This window comes from Eriocheir sinensis, chromosome 61, assembly GCF_024679095.1.
Source record: "Eriocheir sinensis breed Jianghai 21 chromosome 61, ASM2467909v1, whole genome shotgun sequence".
Classification (NCBI taxonomy): domain Eukaryota; kingdom Metazoa; phylum Arthropoda; class Malacostraca; order Decapoda; family Varunidae; genus Eriocheir; species Eriocheir sinensis.
Genome location: NC_066569.1, coordinates 1,308,903 through 1,331,705, shown reverse-complemented (window position 1 = coordinate 1,331,705; position 22,803 = coordinate 1,308,903). Strand labels below are relative to the sequence as shown.

At 45.7% G+C, this 22,803-nt stretch overlaps 1 protein-coding gene across 1 annotated transcript; it reads right to left on the bottom strand.

Moving 5' to 3' along the window:
* Nucleotides 1-784: 784 nt before the first annotated feature.
* LOC126986074 (uncharacterized) lies at nucleotides 785-22,473 on the bottom strand. The gene is made up of 5 exons (XM_050841759.1): nucleotides 19,993-22,473; nucleotides 12,758-12,887; nucleotides 11,687-11,851; nucleotides 6,188-6,363; nucleotides 785-2,523 (listed from the first exon to the last, which is right to left on the bottom strand). The coding sequence occupies exons 1-5, from the start codon at nucleotides 21,773-21,775 to the stop codon at nucleotides 917-919; spliced, it is 3,861 nt and encodes a 1,286-aa protein (XP_050697716.1). The 5' UTR covers nucleotides 21,776-22,473; the 3' UTR covers nucleotides 785-916.
* Nucleotides 22,474-22,803: the final 330 nt, after the last annotated feature.

The window sequence follows — 22,803 nt, the reverse complement described above, 5'->3', positions numbered from 1 at the left end:
GTTAGTGATCTTCAAGTGATCCTCGATAATTTTCATAATTTTTTTAAATATTTGAGGTGGGCAGTCCCCTTAACAGTTTGATTACTTTTACATGTACTATAGTCAGTTCACCGAAGTCCGAAATGAGCATTATCGTGCACTGGCAACCTGCTGTCCCACAGCATGTCCGATTTCGTGGATGCTGTACGCTAGCCTGCTCATAGTAAACAGTCGTCAGTGTTAATAATTAAATATGCAAGCAGCAATAACAAATACCGTCACTTATAGTCAATTATGAGTTAAAAAATATTAGTTATGTCACAAAGAGCTGTTTTGTTAATTTACAAGATTGCTGAATATAATTATTAAACAGCCTTGAGGCTGTCCACCACCGAGAAAATTAACAAGCTTTATATTACTAAAACAGCTGTTTGCAACATTACTAGTACTTTTTAACTTGTAATCGACTATAATTGACAGTGTTTGTTATTGTTGCTGCATATTATTGACACTGACGACTGTTTCCCATGTGTAGGCGAGCATACAGTATCCATGAAACCGGACACGCTGTGGGACAGCAGGTTGCCAGCACACGATAATGCTCACTTCAGACTTGGGTGAACCGACTATAGATAATTAACATTCTCATTACACACACACACACACACACACCAGTACATTATAACTTGTCAACAGTGGAGATCACTGAGTAGCCTCGCTCCACCCTTCCTCGGCTCACGTGTTAGCTGGCTGGTGTCTTCTAGCATATTCTACCACTCAATAAAGAATAATAAATGCACAAGTGTATTATCAAGGCTTTCTTTACATAATTGTATATCTATATGACATATAAAAGGACAACTACAACAAATAAAACAATGCTTCTGGGTCAGGTGCAGCAGATTTTGTGGGAGCTTTCTTGAAATACTGAAGGATGTCAAGACTTCTTTTGCTGTTTCTTTTTCTCATCATAAATCTCCCGATAACACCTGAGAGCTCCTTGGATTTGTTTGTTGACCTTGGCAAAGCGCTCAACATTCATGTCCATACTCTCAAGCAATTTGAGGCCCTGATTGAAGACAGTGAATGCCTGAGCCAAACCTTGCAGTGTGAATTTCTTCTCAGGTACATCCTCTTCTTCCTCCTCTTGGTCTTGTTCCTCAGCCACTCTCTGCTCCTCAAGTTCAATCAGCTCTTCATTCGTTAACTCTCCTGGCACAAGGTTCACAAAGCCCTCCACTTCTTCTCGACCAACTTCAAGCTCTAAAGTTTTGGCTGTTTTAGAAATTTTTTCAATAATTTCATTCATCTCTTGAGCCACTTCAAATCCTTTCAATCCATGCACATACCTACTCAGACACTGCTTCCATATTTCATTCATACACTGTGCTGTCACTTCCCCCCACGCAGCATCACAGTTCTCGATGCACTGCAGAATGTTGTACTGTTTCCAAAAGTCACGAAGAGTTATATCTTGGCCTTCTGTCGCAGCAACGGCCTGGGTGAATGTTGCTCGTAAATACAATGCCTTAAATGTTGCCATGGCACCTTGGTCCATGGGCTGAAGAATGGCACTCGTGTTTGGTGGCAAGTAAATTACTTTTACGTTAGGATGCAAGTCATCGATGTGTGCTGGGTGGCCTCGTGTGCTGACCAGTAGAAGCAAAACCTTGAAAGGAATGGAATTTTCAAGGCAATACTCACTCACTTGAGGAACAAAGCATGTTAGGAACCAGTCCTCAAATAATGCTTCTGTCATCCAACCCTTCACGCTGCTCCGGAGGTGGACGGGCAGGGTGTGCTTGCTAGTGTTCTTGAAAGGAGGAGGGTTTTCTGGGCTGTAAATACAGTAGGGTTTGACCTTAAACCCTGCCACATTACCACCCAAAAGCAACATCAGTCTGTCCTTGTAAGCCTTGAGTCCGGGCACTGTCTTGGCTCGAAGGGCGTGCATCCCTTCCGCCATCTTTTTCCAGTAAAGTCCAGTTTCATCCACATTGAATATCTGCTCTGGCAGGTATCCCACACTGGTAATCAAGTTATCTAACCAGTCTCTAAATGTATCAGCTGCACAGACGTCTGGACCGGCCGCCTCAACACTCACATTCACGTTGTCGAGTTGAAATCTTCTCTTGAATCTCTGGAACCATCCGTTACTTGCGAGGAAAGTCAGGAACTTGCTGCCATACTCTCCACTTGACTGCGCCTTCAGAGTTTCAAAGATGCTCCTGGCCCTTGCCTGAATCATCTGCTGACTTAGTGGCAAGCGTCTCTGCATTTGACCTTCTATCCACGTCATGACCAGTTTATCCACTTCAGGGATCAGCCCTTGCCGCTTCTTGGTTGTAATCACAGACTTAATGGGTGCCAAACCTTTCACAGCTTCCCTCACGTGGTGCTTATCCTCTAGAATGGTAGGCAGGGTGGGATGCGACAAGCCCAAGATGGCGGAAGCAGATTTACCATTCTCGTGCTGAACAATGTCTTCCGTCCTGAGCCTTAAATCAGTCACTTTTCTTTTCTTCTTTTTCGGTCCACTTGTATCTGCAAATAGTGATTATCTTTTATAATTTCCTCTTTTTTCTCAGTTTTAATAAGCCACAATATAAAAATTAACAAAAAAAATAATGCACATACATGCCTCAAACTTTGGCATGCTACTACAGTACCCTCTCGAGTTTTGCGCTTGCTTCATTCCGAAGGTATGGCGCTAAACTCGAGGATCGCGAAACTCGAGGTATTGAAATCCATGTAAAAGCGCTTATTGGTTCCGACCCGTGGAAAATAATGACTTTTTCCGACTTTACTCCCTTGTTATCACAATTTTTTCGACTTTACTCCCTTGTTATCTCAAAATACATACCTTGTTAATAGGCAGAAAATGGGAAGTAAGAACAGATCGTTTTTAAGCTGCAGTTGAAGGCGGCTGCCTTACAATTGGCTGGCAGTTCTGAATACACACTTGTGATCCACGTGGTATTGTCTGCTAAAGTAAGGGCGGTCGCTCGCGGTCACCGACCATGGGACAGTTGGACAAACCTATATTTTTCTGGTAGTTTTCTGTGTTATGAAATAATCTGCTAACTCTGTTAAAAATCATGAAATCATAATATCATGATTGATTTTTCAAAGCCTAATGAACGAAAACCGCTCGCAGAGAGGTGTAACTTGTTTACTGTTTCCATATTTCCCTCACCGCTCACGAAGATCACAAGTGGACAGACTAGAACAAAACCAGGCAAATTAATACTTTTAATGCTGTGTATTCCCACAGTGCATATGCGTGGTGGACAGCAGAATGACTAATTTCATCGGGGAGATATTTCTCGCAACACCGGCCAGTGTAGTGGACCTTCTTCTTCTTTTGACCTGTAACGCTTTGTATCGCTTCTTAGGTCCTCCTTCTCCACACTTTTATACTTCACAACATGCAATTAAGGCCGCTTTCACAGTCATTTTGTTTGTTTTGATTGTTACCAATGGTAGCGATCGCTGCTTTAGTATTTCCAAGTGAAACTGGACGATGGGTAGTGGGGGCTGTGGGGTTAGCCTAGCCCCGCACTTACCATACACTCTCAACACCTCTCGCTTTGTCTGCAGCCGCCACTACCCCATCAGCCAGTTTCACGTGAAATACTAAGCGGCGATCGCCACCATTAGTAACGATCAAAACAAACAAAGTGACTGTGAAAGCGGCCCTTAGTTACTTAACAGTGCACACTTGTACACTTCACCCTGAACTTAGATGTTTTTCTGTCCTTTTCTTTCCTTGAGTCTGCTTTTCTATGCCCTTTTGCTATTTTTCACTATTATTTTTCACCGTCGCTGCCATGCATTACAGGTCAGAAGAAGAAGAAGAGGAAGAAAAGGAAAACAACACTGGGAGATCTACAATTTTCATAGACATGAGAAAAAAGTTTTTGGACTGTGGTTCCCCATCACAGGGTGTTCTCTTATCTTGTTAATCAAGCAGTAAGCAAAGCAGCTCTGCCAGTCCATTTTACGAGTCTCTTAGTGGGCCATCTTCCACTGCTCCTCACTCCTCAGCCACTGCCATCGTCTGTTTGTTTACATGCAGCCGTTCGGTACCCACGTACCCAAGCTTGTACTCACAACTGTTTTCCAATTATGAGGACAACCAACAACTCGCTGCCAGTTGGGCATACGGGCAACCGCGGTTGGACACCGCCTTTTAAGGCAGCACACATGACGCCGATGGTAGGTAGACGTGACCCAAACATGTCAAAGCCCCACGAAACTCATGGTGGTAATGCGCAAAAGTCGTGATGGTAAGACTTTAGTACTAAGCGCTAAACTCGAGGATCACGAAACTTGGATAGCGCAAAACTCGAGAGGGTACTGTATTCAAACAGTAGACTTGCTTTACAGATATTACCTATTGAGGTGGAGAAATTTTTGTTCCCTCTGAGGGTGGATATTTAAATGCATAAGAAAATAAGAATTATAAAATTTGAAAAATAATGTTGCATATGGAAAAAATGTAAGCTGAATATTTTGATGCATAATACAGTACTGTCTCCAGGATTGCGAGTTTCAAGTTTGCAATTCACCGAGGGACCCCCAAAAAATAAATTTTTATTGAAAACTGAAATTGCGATATGACCCGAAAGGAAAAGGTAAAGGCTGCTAAAACCATTTTTTTTTTCACGCCTTGTTGTGGTCCTTGACTCCCATTCTCGCTCTTACCCACCCCCTGGGCCTTTCCATTGGACGCGGGAAGCATGGTGAGTGGGATCCGGGCAGCCAGGCGCATCTGTGCGAGCAGCCCCGACCACGTGCTGGGCCCGAGCAGCTGACGGGCGGCTAATGATGGCGATGGTGATGATGAGTGTCGGCGGCATTGGCCGTGGCATCGGCGCCACCCAAATGGCATTTTCACTGAGGCCCGTGTGTGTGTGGCTGTGTCCATTGTGGGCCCAGGCTCCTCAATTTGCCAACTGTCACTTTCCACATGTTGTGTGGGACCCCTTTCCTTTCTTCCATCTCTTTTTCAAAAAGAAGAGATGGATGAAAAGAAAGGGGTCCCATGCAACATGTGGAAAACAAGAATCGGCAAATTGAGATGCCCAAACCCACAACAAACACAGCCACACACACACACAAACGGGCCCCGACAAAAATACACATGTTCAGGCGGCGCCGATGCAAAGGCCACGCCGCCGACACTCATCACCACCATCACCATCATCAGCCGCCTGTCAGCTGCTTGGGCCCAGCGTGCGGCCGGGGCCGTCTGCACACATGCGCTTGGCCACCTGGCTGGGTGGCCAAGTGCAAGATGTTGACGGTTTTCAATTCTCCCCATAAGAATAATGGTTCAAAGTTTGCGATTTCAATGTTTGCGACCTGCAGCGTCGACCTGTTTATCGCAAACTTGGAGACAGTACTGTACATTGTCAATAAGTGTGTTCTGGGTGTGGCAACTGTTTCTGGACCTTAACCTTAATTCACTAAAAAAGGTCATTGTGCCTTGCCCATTCTCTGCCCAACACCTCGTACAGGCAGTCCTCAGGCTACGACAGTTTGGTTCAGACAGGCAGGTCATAAGGAGAAATTTATCCAAAACATTTGATACGATTATCTATTTTCAATGTAAGAGCAACAGAACCACATCTCTGAGCTACATATTTCATGGGAGAACTTGCAAAGTGCAGTTCAGTATTCACAAGCCAGTGCTTTCATGCAAAGATATGGTGCAGGTGGCCAGTGCTATACTCTTGGAATTGGTTGTGTTGAGACACGTTACATAGCAATCAGAGGATAAAAACATAAGCAAGCACACAATATCAGTATAGTTATTACTGAATTAACCGAGAAATTGAAAACTCTTAATCATGTATATTAGTTCATTTGTGTATAATTGTAAGCCCTTTATTATCATTATGGCAAGATGGCTGAATTATGAAATGGATTATGGCAAGGCTAAATCATGAACTGGAATCTCTTGCTGCTCTGGATGGCCACCTGTAGAGCATTTCCAATCCCAGAACCACTCAATACATGCGGCGTACTGCTCGCTGCTCCTGCACTTCAATGTATCGCGTCACAAGCCACACTTCCCATTTCATTTCATACCAAAGCAGCAAAAGTCCTACAAAAAGTAAAAGAGAAATAACACATACTTTGGTGGTTGAGTTTGCATAACATTCAAGGGCATGTTTGTACTACCTTTATAAGTGTAACGTACCCACTTCAGTTACGTCCAGCAAACCCAAGCCAGGATTCGTGCTGACCACCCGGCCTGATGGCGGCTCGCGCTTCATGGCCATGGACGGCTGCAACACTAGCAGCACTGAGGGAGGCGCCGGCCCACCACCAGTGGCAAATGTCAGCCCAGTGTGCCTGCTGTGGTCTTCCTCGACTCTGCAAAATTGGAGAAGGCAAAGTATTACCATCACAGAGTGCACAATATTGTTAAGAAAGTGAAAAATTTTTGATCATTACATGCTATTATCAATTATAGAAAATATATAAGGTAATGAGCCACCACCACATGCCTTAGTTTCCTTCTCTCTCTCTCTCTCTCTCTCTCTCTCTCTCTTGATAGATTGATAGAACAATTAGATACAGAGAGAGAGAGAGAGAGAGAGAGAGAGAGAGAGAGAGAGATTTATACATAGAAATTTAAATATCAGACAAGCTTATTCTGTGTGTGTTTGCGTGTTGTCGGCAAGGTTACAGTTTGTGCGTATGACTATTGCGCCAGGGTCTGTGCATCGAGATTTGGCATTTAAGTTTATATTTGCCTCCCATAGCATGATAAAAGTGCAGGAGGCATTAATGGTGTTTCTGGCAGCGATGTACAACTTCTTCCCCACCTACTGGTGTGAGGGAAGGAGAGCTCCCTCCCTCCCCTCCCTCCAGGAGGGGCTGACAGTTTGTATGGCCTCAACAATTTAGCCTGAAACGTTAATAGCAGGGGTGTGGAGTCGGAGTTAAAATTTTCAGACTCTGACTCTGGCCAAAAGTAGCCAACTCCACCGACTCCAGCCAAAAGTAGCCGACTCCACCGACTCCAGCCAAAAGTAGCCGACTCCACCGACTCCAGCCAAAAGTAGCCGACTCCACTGACTCCGGCCAAAAGTAGCCGACTCCACTGACTCCGGCCAAAAGTAGCCGACTCCACTGACTCCGGCCAAAAGTAGCCGACTCCACTGACTCCGGCCAAAAGTAGCCGACTCCACTGACTCCGGCCAAAAGTAGCCGACTCCACTGACTCCGGCCAAAAGTAGCCGACTCCACTGACTCTGGCCAAAAGTAGCCAACTCCACTGACTCCGCCAAAAGCTAGCGACTCCACTGACTCCGGCCAAAAGTAGCCGACTCCACTGACTCCGCCAAAAGTAGCTGACTCCACTGACTCGCCAAAGTAGCCAACTCCACTGACTCGCCAAAGTAGCCGCCTCCACTGACTCCGGCCAAAAGTAGCCAACTCCACTGACTCCGGCCAAAAGTAGCCAACTCCACTGACTCCGGCCAAAAGTAGCCAACTCCACTGACTCTGGCCAAAAGTAGCCAACTCCACTGACTCTGGCCAAAAGTAGCCAACTCCACTGACTCTGGCCAAAAGTAGCCAACTCCACTGACTCTGGCCAAAAGTAGCCAACTCCACTGACTCCGGCCAAAAGTAGCCAACTCCACTGACTCTGGCCAAAAGTAGCCAACTCCACTGACTCTGGCCATAAGTAGCCAACTCCACTGACTCTGGCCAAAAGTAGCCAACTCCACTGACTCTGGCCAAAAGTAGCCAACTCCACTGACTCTGGCCAAAAGTAGCCAACTCCACTGACTCTGGCCAAAAGTAGCCAACTCCACTGACTCTGGCCAAAAGTAGCCGACTCCACTGACTCTGGCCAAAAGTAGCCAACTCCACCGACTCTGGCCAAAAGTAGCCAACTCCACCGACTCTGGCCAAAAGTAGCCAACTCCACTGACTCTGGCCAAAAGTAGCCGACTCCACTGACTCTGGCCAAAAGTAGCCAACTCCACCGACTCTGGCCAAAAGTAGCCAACTCCACCGACTCCGGCCAAAAGTAGCCAACTCCACCGACTCTGGCCAAAAGTAGCCAACTCCACTGACTCTGGCCAAAAGTAGCCAACTCCACCGACTCTGGCCAAAAGTAGCCGACTCCACCGACTCCAGGCAAAAGTAGCCGACTCCACCGACTCCAGCCAAAAGTAGCCGACTCCACCGACTCCAGCCAAAAGTAGCCAACTCCACCGACTCTGGCCAAAAGTAGCCAACTCCACTGACTCTGGCCAAAAGTAGCCGACTCCACCGACTCCGGCCAAAAGTAGCCAACTCCACCGACTCTGGCCAAAAGTCGCCAACTCCACTCCGACCAAAGTAGCCAACTCCACCGACTCTGGCCAAAAGTAGCCAACTCCACCGACTCCGGCCAAAAGTAGCCAACTCCACCGACTCTGGCCAAAAGTAGCCGACTCCACCGACTCCAGCCAAAAGTAGCCGACTCCACCGACTCCAGGCAAAAGTAGCCGACTCCACCGACTCCAGCCAAAAGTAGCCGACTCCACCGACTCCAGCCAAAAGTAGCCAACTCCACTGACTCTGGCCAAAAGTAGCCAACTCCACCGACTCCAGGCAAAAGTAGCCGACTCCTCCGACTCCAGCCAAAAGTAGCCAACTCCACCGACTCCAGCCAAAAGTAGCCGACTCCACCGACTCCAGCCAAAAGTAGCCGACTCCACCGACTCCAGCCAAAAGTAGCCGACTCCACTGACTCTGGCCAAAAGTAGCCAACTCCACCGACTCCGGCCAAAAGTAGCCGACTCCACTGACTCTGGCCAAAAGTAGCCAACTCCACCGACTCCAGGCAAAAGTAGCCGACTCCACTGACTCTGGCCAAAAGTAGCCGACTCCACTGACTCCAGGCAAAAGTAGCCGACTCCACCGACTCCAGCCAAAAGTAGCCGACTCCACCGACTCCAGGCAAAAGTAGCCGACTCCACTGACTCTGGCCAAAAGTAGCCAACTCCACTGACTCCAGGCAAAAGTAGCCGACTCCACTGACTCCAGGCAAAAGTAGCCGACTCCACCGACTCCAGGCAAAAGTAGCCGACTCCACTGACTCCAGGCAAAAGTAGCCGACTCCACTGACTCCAGGCAAAAGTAGCCGACTCCACCGACTCCAGGCAAAAGTAGCCGACTCCACTGACTCCAGGCAAAAGTAGCCGACTCCACTGACTCCAGGCAAAAGTAGCCGACTCCACTGACTCCAGGCAAAAGTAGCCGACTCCACCGACTCCAGGCAAAAGTAGCCGACTCCACTGACTCTGGCCAAAAGTAGCCGACTCCACTGACTCCAGGCAAAAGTAGCCGACTCCACTAACTCCAGCCAAAAGTAGCCGACTCCGCCGACTCCAGCCAAAAGTAGCCAACTCCACTGACTCTGGCCAAAAGTAGCCAACTCCACTGACTCCAGCCAATAGTAGCCGACTCCACTGACTCTGGCCAAAAGTAGCCGACTCCACCAACTCCGACTCCACACCCCTGGTTAATAGTGGGTATACGAGATTTTAAGGCACTTGATATGAGTCCAAGAATGCATCCCTATTAATTCTATTAAGCCTTAGCTTGTTTGTTTAAGTTTGTTTCTTGTTTGTTGTCATTTTAGCTTTACGATCACTTTTCTGAGAACAAAACCCAATCGTAAAGGGAGAGACACTTGTACATACAAACTGAATAGCGTGAATCACATCTGGGTTGTGCCCACACCACTCTCCACACCCACTTCCAAGCCACACAACCACACTCATCTGTCACGTTGGGCATCAAGCTTGTGCACCACGTGGGTCGTGTGTGTGACAGACGCATGATTCCAGCACAGGTCTGCCCTGGCTTCTCAACAATTCACCGCTGTGACCGTCCTGCCACGTTGGGCTTGCACAGCACTCCTGCTTCCTTCAGGGCCACAACAGACACACAGGGAACACACAACAGGTTCAGACACCACAACTAGGGATTGTCGTTTTGGACCTTTTTCTTTGTCCCGGGATTCCGGGATAAAATTAGCCCTAATCCCGGGATCCCGGGATTTCCCGGGATTTTCAATTGTCTAAAATTGCACATTATACCTAGTTTCACGTTCAGATTTTTGATGTGCTTAACATTAATAGATATGCAAAAATATTACTGTAGATTGACTGTCTTATTAATTCCACTTAATATTTAATTCCAAATTTTCAGCATACACTTTGTTTCTCAACAAAATAAAAGGAATAAGAATAAGAGCTAGTATATGCTGCGTTTACTACTTTTTTTTCTGCTTCCGAATTCCAATGTGAATGACAATGTGAATTATAGTTCATTATCGCTGATAAAGAAAGAAAAAAAAAACATTTGTTTCCATGTATACCCAGTGAAATGAAAAGAGTACTTAATGACAGAAAATTTAATAAAAATAAATGAAGAAAAATTAAACGTATGCATTCTTTATTTATAATATGAACTAAATGATTAAGAAGTATCTCATAGAATAAGATCTTATTTAACACAAGCAAATTTCCATAAAATGAAAGCAATAAATGACAGTAAGTTTAATCAAATGAATGAATAAAAAATAAAACATACATGTTCTGCATTCCTGTGTAAACTAAAATGATTAATAAGCAATCGAGCATGTATGGAATTTTGATAATAAGATCATAAATAACACGAACAATTTTCCATAAAATAAAAACAATAATTAATGACATAAAATTAAATTAAATGAATTAATCAAAAGGAAAATTATATTCTGCATTCATATAGCATCTATGGGATTTCATGAAAAATCTTAAGTAACACAAATTCAACACACAATATGTTTTCAATCTCTGAAAAACAGTAATGATTAAATGTAAATGACAAAAAAAAAATTGTCAGATATATAAGGAAAAGAAAATGTATACTGAAATTTTCCATACATGAAAATAATAATTGACATAATTTAACAAAATGAATTGATGAAATATTTGCATTCCTCCTTCATATAAACTAAATTTTTCATCTCGGGATTTCCCGGGATTTGCAAAAATATCCCGGGATTATTAAACCTTGAAAATTGTCCGGGATCCCGGGATCCCGGGAAACAAACCCTAACCACAACTCAACAGGACACGACTGGAGCACGATGCGCACACAGTTCACTGGAGACTCAGAAATTTTTCCACGGCTCAAATTTTAGGACCAAACAAAATTTGCAGCACGGACAAAATCAGACATGATGGCTGCAGCAGTCTTCAGAGGAGATCACTTAGGACAATGTGGAATAGTGTGATTCCCACATGAGTGATGGCTGTGTCAAGTCTATGTACCAATTTGTCTATGTGTAAATGTAGCTTTGGCACAATTTCAAAATGTTTTTTCAAAAATTCCTTGGGCAGTTTAACCCGGTAGTAGCGACGGGCCAAATTTGTGGCTTTACCATGTAGCAGCAATGGGCCAGATTTGTGCCATGATTTTAACCCCCCAAAATAGATGATGCATAAACTGATCACAAATGCTTTGATATATATTATGAAATGGTTTGTGTGAGTGATGATTTTTTCTCATTTTTCTCACTCACAAGGACCATTAAGAAACATGATCCTCGCTGCTACTGGGTTAACATTTTGAACCATGTACGGTCGAAACTGAAAAAGCCAGGCCAGGCTGACTGAACTACGAAGGCAACTTCATTACTCACCTTGTGCTACTTGGCTTGGAGTTCACTGCAGGGACAAGGGTGGCACAGCTACTGAGTGGGCTGATGTCTTCAATGGGCTCATCCTTGATGCAAACATCTTCCTCTTCCTCCTCCTCCTGAATACCAATCTCGTCACACTGGGAGAGAGCATCTTCAGAGGGATTGCTGTGGATAAATGAGGACAGGTTAATATGAAAGTGGTAATTTCTATCTAATAAATGAGGCACCCAAGTCAGACTAAGGAAGATAATGACCAACAACATGGCGTGAACACACTCAGACTGGGAAAGCTACAAACTTGAAAAGTGGTTATGTAGTCTGCAAGACAGCAGAGGCGGAAGTCACTCATTACCCCGTGGCACCTCGCCACCTTGGAGGGTCACAGCAGATAGAATGGGAGCAGACCGACCCTACCCTAATGTGTGCAGACTTAGAAGTACTGCATGTGCTAGGAAGGGAGTATTGCAACTCCTCTCCAAATGACTCTGGCACCCCTGTTTTGAACTACTCTATTAAACACTTTACTAAGTGAGTTATATAAGAGGTGGCATGTGGTGTGTCAGAATGGGATGGAGAAAGTAATGAAAGAGTGTATGAGTGGTTTGGTATGGGTGTGACAGCGATAGGAGTGGAGTGTGGAGTGGTGGAGTGGGCGAAGTGTGGTGCGTTGAGATGGTTTGGACACGTGGTGAGAATGGGGGAGAATGAATTTGTGAAGAGAGTGTATGAGGGAAGGATTTGAGGGAGGGGGTGTCAGGGGAAGACCAGCTGTGAAGTGGATCAATAGGGTGAGTGAGTATTGGAGCGAGAGAGTTAGAAGTAGCAGGACTGAGTGTGCTGAGAGTGCCAGAACAAGGAGAGATGGAGACACCTCTGCCACGGCCAACCCTTGGAGGGAAGTTCCCGTGAGGGAGCAAAGTGTTGGAGGTATAGATAGATAAAATACTAAACACATAATCTGAGCAGCACTATGTGTTTTTTTCTTTGCACCACTGAGCTGCCTCCTTTCCCGTATAATAAAAGGAAAAAAGTGGCTATTTTTTGCAAAGCTTGGCATATAAGACTGCTCACCACACACTGTTCACTCCTGAGGGCTTCTGTGAGCTGGAGGGCAAATGGCTAGATGAAGTCTGGTCTCCTGCTGGCTCCTCTTTCATCTTCACCTTCCCAACTTTAGAGGAGGGCTGCTTTGTGTCTTTCCCTGCAGATGAGAAAGGAAATGGATGCACTAATGACTTTATATCAAAGGCCTCAATACAAAAAAAATATGGTCAAACCGCAACATCCATGGATTTGAACACCCACGGGGCAGCCTGTGGATATTACAAAGTTAAAGATTTGGGTATCCGCAGGTTCCTTAGCACTTTTGTGGTCAGCCAAAGCACTTGTGGCTCACCACACACCCTGCTGCCAGCCCACATGCCTTCACACTTCCCGTAACTACACTGCTGCATGTAAGTATCTATCATCATATGTCCGCAGATCTTCAACATATGTGGGTGTGTTGGTTACCTAACCCTGAGGATATTGATGTTTGACTGTACATGACAAAAATTTCCATGTACAGAATGATGTTGATGGAACTTAACCCTTTGCTGCACGAGAAGCTTGGTGGGAATACCTTAACACGTGTTTTCACAAGCATTTCCCGCCACCCGGTGATGACGGACAAGGTGTCTGTTTGTCTCAGCCAATAGAAGCATCTTTTGTCATAGCTTCCACTCAATCACAGCCCCTTAGCCCACCTGGCAGCTATGCTGGGAGCAAGAGAATGCACCAGTGTGGGATGAGAGCCGGAATTTCCATCAAGTTGCTCCTCTTCTCATTCCCCTCTGCCCCATAAATTTTTTTTACAGCTGAGGAAACAGCTCAAAAAAAAAAAAAAAAAAAAAAAAAAAAAAAAAAAACAAGTGTTAAAAAAAGCCCGTTAATTGCTGTTCCCACAAAGACAAAAGTAATAAGTGGACAAAAGAGAGGTCAATTTTGGGAGGAGAGGAGTCTTGATACACTCCTCTTGAAAGAGTTCAAGACAAAGGCAGGAGGAAATACAGACAAAGTAAGGCTGTTCCAGAGTTTACCAGTGTAAGGGATGAAAGAATTAATGAACTTGCTGGTTAACTCTTGCATAAGGGGTTTGGACAGTATAGGGATGAGCATAAGTAGAAAGTCAAGTGCAGTGGGGCTGCGGGAGGGGGGGAGGCATGCAGTTAGCAAGTTCAGAGAGCAGTCAGCATGAAAATATCGATAGAAGATAGAGAGGCAACATGGGGACGGAATTTAAGAGGTAGAAGACTTTCAGTAAGAGGAGAAGAGCTGATGAGACGAAGAGCCTTAGACTCCACTCTGTCCAGAAGAGTTGTGTGAGTGGAGCCCCCCCACACATGAGATGCATACTCCATATGAGGGCAGACAAGGCTCCTGTAAATGGATAGCAACTGTGCGGGGGAGAAGAACTGGCAGAGACGATACAGAACGCCCAGCCTCGAGGAAGCTGATTTAGTAAGAGAAGAGATATGAAGTTTCCAGTTGAGATTTTGAGTTAACCCGTAAAGGCCGACAATACCCTCCGCGTCTACCCCCCCCACAGCCGCATTAATCGTCTTAAAATCGACTCTTGCAGAATGACCTGTAAGCAATTTCAGCTGTTAGTATATATATAAATACATCAGCATGTGAAATATTTTTGCTTAGCCCGCCCTGGTTGCTTCAGAATAATCGCTGATAGTTGGAGATTGTGGTGGCGCGTGCAACCCTCCGAGCTGGGCTGGACTGCTGAGGTGCCAGACTTGGTACGTTGTGTGCCCAGGGCCTTTTCCCGGTCTATTTTGGGCCTGCTTGTTTGTTTTTGGACCCTCTGTGATAGTGGGGCAGTCACAATGTGATTTTTTTCAATTTTCAATTTTCTATGAACTTATAATAAATATTTACACAGCCTTATACATTATCTATTTACACTAATATTTACAGTATTTTCTTGTCTGTTGTGCACTTCATAAATTCTTCATTGAGTGCCATTTGACGAAGCACTCCCCCACGCACAGCCCCACATCACACTCTGTGCACCAAGTGTGCACCCTGGTTCGTACTGGTGGCGCCTTCCTGCTGCAGTACATGTACCGCAGCTGCCTGTGCCTCTTGGTGCCTTCAACTATGGGAGTGTTGGCCAGGTGGTGACGAGTGATATAATCCGCATGCAGGCTACGGTCGGGCCTTTGGGCAGGTCGTCGACCCTGGGTGAAGGTGGAGGTCACCGAACCGTGCCTTTCCATGAGTTGGTACACCACCCTGTACACAAACTCATGGAAGAACAGTTTCGGCTTGGTGTGATCGTACCTTGCACACAGCCAAACATTGAAAGCATTGAGCATGGCCAAGTCCACAAAGTGGAAGAACAGCTTCTGGTACCACTTGGTGGACTGTCTCAAACATTCAGTGCCTCTCAACATACAGTCCGACTTGTCGATGAGGCGCATGTTCTCATTGTAGTCCACCACACAATCTGGCTTCTGGATGGGCTTCTTGGTCTTGTAGTGGTGGGCACCTGTGTCGACTATTTCCCCCTTGTGGATGGTTGACAGGAGGTGGACGTCCACCTGCGGGCAGTCCACTTTATCGCCAGCATTTTGTCGGTCTTCTTGCGGATGATGCTCTTTGGTTTCTTGCTCCTCCTCTTCTTTCTCCTGTCATGGGCTGCCTTCTTTTCATCGTCAGACGTGTCTGGCGTGTCACTGTCACTGGGGTGTGGCAGATTGATGCTGTCGGCGACTGGGAAGTTAGGCATGAATTTGTGCTAGGCTTGACGGTGCCACAAGACCCTGTCTGATGATCATGGAGGTACTGGGACAGGTAGGGGCTTGTGTACCAGTTATCAGTGTACAGTATGTGTCCACTGCCCAGGTACGGCTCCATCATCACCTTCACGATGTTCACCGACATGCCCATGGGGTCGCCTGGTCTTGCCTTCAGTATATCGATGTCGGTGGCCAAGTAGACGATTGTGTCCAGGATGAAGCCAGTCTCACAATCACACAACATGAACAATTTAACCCCAAACCGATAGTGCTTGGACGGTACGTACTGCTTGAATGCCACATGACCCTTGAAGAGCATCAGGCTCTCGTCGGTGACCACCTTCTGGAAGGGGTAGAAGTATCTCCGGAAGTTGTCGGTGAGGCGGGACATGACTGGCCTAACTTTCCAAAGTGGGTCTTGTCGGTCGGGGTGAGTGTTGTCCGCGAAGTGCAGAAACGACATGATCATCTTATACCGGTCACGTGCCATGAACTTGTTAAAGATGGGCATGGCAATCAGGGGGTCTTGCTTCCAGTAGTCCCTCAACAGGTGTTTTTTGCTGAGAGGCATCAGCAGGGTCAGGGCCAGGAAAATCAGGATGTCATCCACCCCCACATACTCCCAAAAAGCAAACCTGCTCCTCGGGCTGATGACCTGGGTCTTGTCCTTGACCCACTGGAAATATTTATTTGTCTCATCTAAGATGACAGCAAGAATGCCATCATCAAAGAAGGCCCTAAAAAAGTCTGCCTCTGTTGCATCAGGGCCACAGGGCCAGGCTGCAGTGAGCCCCGACTGCCTGGCACTGAAGGGGTGGACATCAGGGACAAAATTGTCCCCTGGAGACCACTTGAAGTCCCTGATTACAGTGGGCTGTTGTTGCTGTGGTACCTGGGTGCTGTCGTCATCATCGTCATCAGTGCCCTCATCACCAGAGGGGGGCAGGTAGGGGTCGTGATCATCCTCATGGTCACCCTCATCACCACTCTCCCGGTCTCTGGCCCACCCACTCTTCTGCATCTCCACTTCATCAAATACGTCATCTTCATTATCATCATCGTCGTAACTGAAAAGCATGGTGGTGATCTTGGTTGGTGAGGAGGTTGGCGTGGTGGCTGGGTCAGGGTGGGCGATAAACGACCATGGGGAAGGCTTGGGGGGTTGGGTAGGTCGAACAGGCACAGCCTTGCCTTTGCCAGGCAATTTCGCCCCTCCTTTACCACCGTAGAAGGTACGAGGAGAAGAAGCAGAAGTAGTATCAGTAGAGGGGTCAGAGGGCATAGTAGGAAGGGAAGAAGAAGAGGTAGAACGGGCAGGAGTAGAGACAGCGGTGGTGGTGGTGGAGCCTCGCCACGGCGTAGGAGGACTGGCCACCTGCATTAGACCCCTGCATGGTTGGCCCACGTGCATCATCTCCCAACATCGTTGCAGCCTTTTTGGTCCCCCTTGGACGTTTAGGGGCATGTGCAGAAGCAGCAGCCATTGCTACAGCTGCCGTAGCACTCGTTGTTGGTGTGGCAGAGGTGGTGGTCACCTTACCGGGGTCGGCACGGACGTTCCCACCACGTGCCGCCCTGCGAGGCACGCGAGAGTCACTGTCTCCCTTCTTTTCAGTTCCCTCACCATATCATAGCTTCCTCTTTACACAAAGAGCCATAGTTCTCACTAAAAAGTAGTGATGGGTAAAAAAGCGTCAATAATGCTCGAGACACTCGAGCATATGTTGTCGTCACGAAAGTCTATGGGACACTGAGGTAGGGTGCGTGGGGGAGGTGGTGATGGTCCGGGGCGACAGTGTAGACATAAGCCTACTCCTCAAGCCAAATTAGCAGTGTTACCAATGTTAGCGCAGTTTTGATACGTGCATAAAGTAGCTGTCCCATAAGGGGTTTATCGACCTACGGCGACGCAGCCCCATATGGGGCCTATCGGCCTTCACGGGTTAATTAGCTTAATTATGATCATGGCTTCTTCATGATTATGGTTATATGATATATATGATGATGATATGTGACTGTGATAATGTATTTGATTGTTCCATGTGCAGAAAGTGATTTTTTATCTCAAAAATTAAAAAAAGACGAATCCTATGCCCTATTTATTTAAGGTGACCTTATTGATGTTACAAATTAGAAAAAAAAGGAGACATGCCCAAACTGCTGTGTGACCTTTATAATGTTAACATTACAAAATGGAAACGTATGCGCCTTTTTTTTTTTGAGGGGACTTAAAATGAATAAACTGAATAATAATATAAAATAGATATACAGGAATATAATATGATACAAAGACAAATAAATAAATAACAGATAAAATGGATAATAATAGATCAGTAAATAAGAAGAAACAAAAACTAAAATAAAATAAAATTAAATTAAAAGAACTGAAACTGAATTGAATAAATTACATAATTAAAGGCACTTAAGACATTTAATAAAAGTGACTCAGTCATTAAATTACAGGCACATTTAGACAAACTCAGACATTTAAAGGGACTCATGACATTTGATTATAGGGATTCAGATATTTGATTAAAGTGACTCATTTATTTCATCATGGGCACCAAGGCAGAGGTCTCCAGGCCCAGCAGCAGCTCCCATGCCCCACATATTTCCCTGCTGAAGCAGAGACTGAGGGCACCTATCCCAACTCCCGCTGAGCGGCAGGACGCACCGTCCACCACATGCCTCACTACGTCCCCATCCAGCAGACCTGCAGGCACTGCAGCAAGAAGAGAGATGTCCAGCTGTCCAGGTAGGTGTGCAACCTGCCAGGTCACCTTTTGTCTACCAGACACAAGGAAATGCTCTGCTCCATTCCCCCGGCCGGCCCACCACCTGCCCAGTAATGCCTGGCCACTTTCCCAGTGGATGTGGGACACTTGACACGTCTATTGCTATTTTTTTGTTCGTATATCTAATAATAAATGATTAATAGGCAGGGAATTTTCTCATATGCCTGCAAAACAACCTAGTAGTTCATTATACATTTAGAATAGTTGTAAGGACAATATGACAAATAATTTCTATAAATGTTATAGAATAGTATTTACGATCAAAGATAATTTTGAAATAATGAAAATAATTTAAGAAAAATCTTATACCAAATTGGGAAATCTAGTACAAACAGGATGTCTGGGGGAGTTGACGGTGACCAGCGTTTCAGGCCACGAGTCCGTGCCGTCTACTTCTTTGATGCAACTTTACAATGGATGGGTGGGTCAAATCAAAAAATATTCTCGAGTAAAAATATTTTAGAAAGTGTAAAAGGGTTTTCTGATATCTCCTGTATTTTTATGAGCCCCATCATCTGGGGTGACTTCAGACAGCTTTCAAGTTTTTTTTTATTCTGAAATTTTTTTTTTAGGCCAAGCATCTATGCTGAGTGTACTTTTACTCTGTATTGTTAAAGGCATAGACTTCGCATCCTTGACGGGTGTTGAGAGGGCTTTGCCGCAACAGCTCGCCAGATAGCCTGGCAACACTATCGTGCTCTCTCTACCCTCCATCCCCCCCCATATACCAGTCATTACATATATATATATATATATATAGATATAGATATATATATCTATAAATATATCTATATATATATATATATATATACAGTAGAGCCCCATTTAGCGCGAGAATTAGGCGGATGAACGCGGTCACGCTAACTGAATTCGCGCTAATTGAATAAAGTAACCAATATGAAAAAAATTATTTGGTGCACACGTGGGTCTGACTTTTGGGTTTGATAATTACTCAAAATAATCACTTACATTAAAAAAAAAAAAAAAAAAAAAAACACACGATTGACTGAGCTCTGAAAACACGCTTGTGATTCGCTGGGAGTCCGATGACGTCACCGCCGGCGCTCACCCGGTCAGCGGCCTCGCTGCCTTAAGGCAGTATCACACTTGGACAACCAGCAAATTCAAATTTTCCGGGTGTGCGTCACACACGGCCAAGGTCAGTTGCCCGTTTCCACATCAACAACGTAAACAAAGCACTTGCCCTGTATCAACATGGCGTCGTCTACTAAAGTTAGGGCTCTCGTGGCTTGTGCCGCGCATCATGGCGACTTGTGCCGCACATCACGGCGGCTTGTGCTGCGCATCATGGGGGCTTGTGCCGCGCATCGTGGCGACTCGCGCTAACTGAGGCTTTCGCGCTAATTATTTTTTTTCTTGGTAGATGGTGGCTCGTGCCAATTGCGGTTCGTGCTAATTGATCTCGCGCTAAGTGGGGCTCTACTATATATGTATATATATATATATATATATATATATATATATATATATATATATATATATATATATATACAGTCATCCCCCGCCGTTCGCGGGTATTTCGTTCCCGGACTTCGGCGCGATGCGCAAAACCGCGAACGGCGGAACTATAACCCTATGGGAAAATATGCATTTGGGGAAGTCACCTCTGACACGTCATATAAAACATGTTTTTTCGTTCTTTTTAATGACTGAAATGAGACAAGACCTTGTTAGACAACAATATGTAATCAACACTCACCTTGGGGTCGGATCACAGGGGGCTCTGCACGAGGCTCAGCGATGACAGACACAGAAGCAGACTTAGGCCGAAAGAATGTGGTGATTGTGGACTGCTTGGCAGTACCCTGTAGGTGACGATATGCCTCCCTGTATGGCAGAAGGAGTGCTTCTAATCCACGCTTAAATTTTGCTGCCCGATCCATCACTGGGTCCATCTCCATGGCCTGCTGACCCAACAATTCAGTGTGGTGAAAAAAGTCTCGTAGACCTTTTAATGTCAAGGAGCGTTGCTTTTGCTCCTCCTCCTCATCGTCCTCGTCGTCGGCGTCGTCACCTTGTGCACTGGGCTGCATCATGTCAGCCAGGTCGAGGAGTTCTTCGTCGTTAGGCTCCTCGCTGTGTGAATCAAGGAGCTCGTGAACATCCTCCTCGGTCATGTCTGTGAAACCCTCGCCTCCGATCCTCTGGGCCAACGTCACGATAGCCCTCACCTCCTTCTCGATGCCGAACCCCCGGAAGTCATTCACTACATCCGACCACAGCTGGTGCCAACAGGCGTTCATTGTCTGCGTGTCCACACAGTCCCAGGCTTCTTTGATAACCTCTAGCCCATCCCGGATGTTGTAGCTTTTCCAGAAGTCGAGCATAGTAACCGTTGTAGATGAGTCGATGGCTTTGATGGCGCGGTCATACACAATATGGGTGTAATGGGCTTTGAAAGCTCGAATGACTCCACGGTCCATTGGCTGTAATATTGATGTCGTGTTCGGTGGCAAAAACATCACTTTCACTGCCGGATGGTCAAAGGTTAGGTTACGGGCACTGTGTCCTGGAGCGTTGTCAAGCAGCAGGAGGGCTTTAAAGTGCAGGTTTTTCTTGGCAAGATACGTTTCCACCGCCCCAACAAAGCAGTTATTAAACCAGTCTTCAAAGATACTTGCAGTCATCCAAGACTTCTTATTAGACCGCCAGAATACAGGCAGATGTGCTTTATTTTTCCCTTTTAAAGCACGTGGATTCTGTGACCTATAGATTAGCAGCGGTTTGCACTTGAAATCACCGGCAGCATTACCGGAGAATAACAGGGTAACTCGGTCCTTTGCCAACTTGAACCCAGGAAGCTTCTTGATTTCTGTACTGACGTAAGTCTTTCTGCCAACCTTCTTGTAAAACAGGCCGGTTTCATTGGCGTTAAACACCTGCTCCGGCACGTACCCCTCCTCTGAGATGTATTTCAAGAAGTCTTCTTTAAATGTAGCTGCTCCCTCCGTGTCTGCTGACCCACTCTCACCATGACGAAATACGCCATGCAGACACTGCCGTTTCTTAAATCTCTCGAACCAACCTTTGCTGGCACTAAATGATGACTCAGTAGGTGGCGGGGTGGTACTGGTGCTAGGCTTGTGCTGCTCTTCCCGCTGCAGCGTCGCGTACAGGCTAAGAGCCTTTGCTCTTACGGTTCCATACGACACATCTGAATGTTTTTGCAAAGCCTGAACCTCCATCCACTGTGCCAAGGCTGACTCCATCCTCTCTATCAAGGGATCTCGGCGACTCACACATGACACTTTGTTACTTACATCCGTAGCTGACCGAACACTACTCCTTATTTTGTCAGCAATGGCACGTATCCCACGAATAGTTGATTCATTACACTTGTGCCGACGACCGACTTCAGCAACTCCCAGGCCACTGTCTAGTTCATCCAGCACCTCAAGTTTCTCCTTCAATGTCATTACATACCGTGCTTTCTTAAGGACACTTTCAGGTGTAGACGTAGTACGAGGACGCTTAGGGCCCATGATACAGTCTTGAGAATGGCCTACACAATACGTAACTCAAGCACCAACAACAGTGCAACCACACCAGCCTCGGTAACGCGCCACACTAATCCAAAAATTCAAAACAATGCAACACACAGTGTTGCTAGATCAAACTCATCAAAAGTAGCACAAGGGTTCCCTAAAAGTAGCATGTTCACAGAAAAAGTAGCCCAAATCCTGTTCACCTCCTTTATGACGGCAGAATATTGTATACATAAGAGTAAATTACAGGATATCAATCTGCTCACACAAAGACGGCCCAAAAAATTTGCATATGTTAAATACAATAAAATATGTACTCAGTAGTTAGATGTTACACATTTACTAATTATTTCAATAAAAATATGAATATATGTCTTTTAATTAATTGGTAATAATTCTTTATAGTAACTGAACTCCATTCCAAAGTAGTCCAAAAAGCAGCAAGTCGCAAACGTCAAAATTTAGTAGCACAGAAGACCCAAAAGTAGCCCAATTTGCGATAAGTAGCCCAATCTGGCAACACTGCAGTGTGGCGGCGCGTGAATTTTTTTTTTTTAGGATAATGTTGCTATGAGAAAATCTCGACCAATAGCAGTCGTCCCTGAGTGAGCTGCTGGCCAATAGGAAAGCATGACGTCACAGTCTAACCGTGACGTCACTCAGGAGCAACCTAACGTCCATTGCCCCGCCTCCTCTCTCTCCTTCCCTCTCTCTCTGCCTCCTCCCTCCCTCCTCTCTGCCTTCCTCCCTCCTCTCTGCCTGCCTCCCTCCTCTCTGCCTCCCTCCCTCCTCTCTGCCTTCCTATTTAGCGTCAATGCATCCGCGTATACGCGAAACTGGGGCCGCGTCACAATTAGTTGACCGCGAATACGCGAAACCGCGATGGGTGAGACCGCGAACGGCGGGGGGTGACAATATATATATATATATATATATATATATATATATATATATATATTTCTATATATATATATATATATATATATATATATATAAAAAACACACACACAAACACACACACTAAC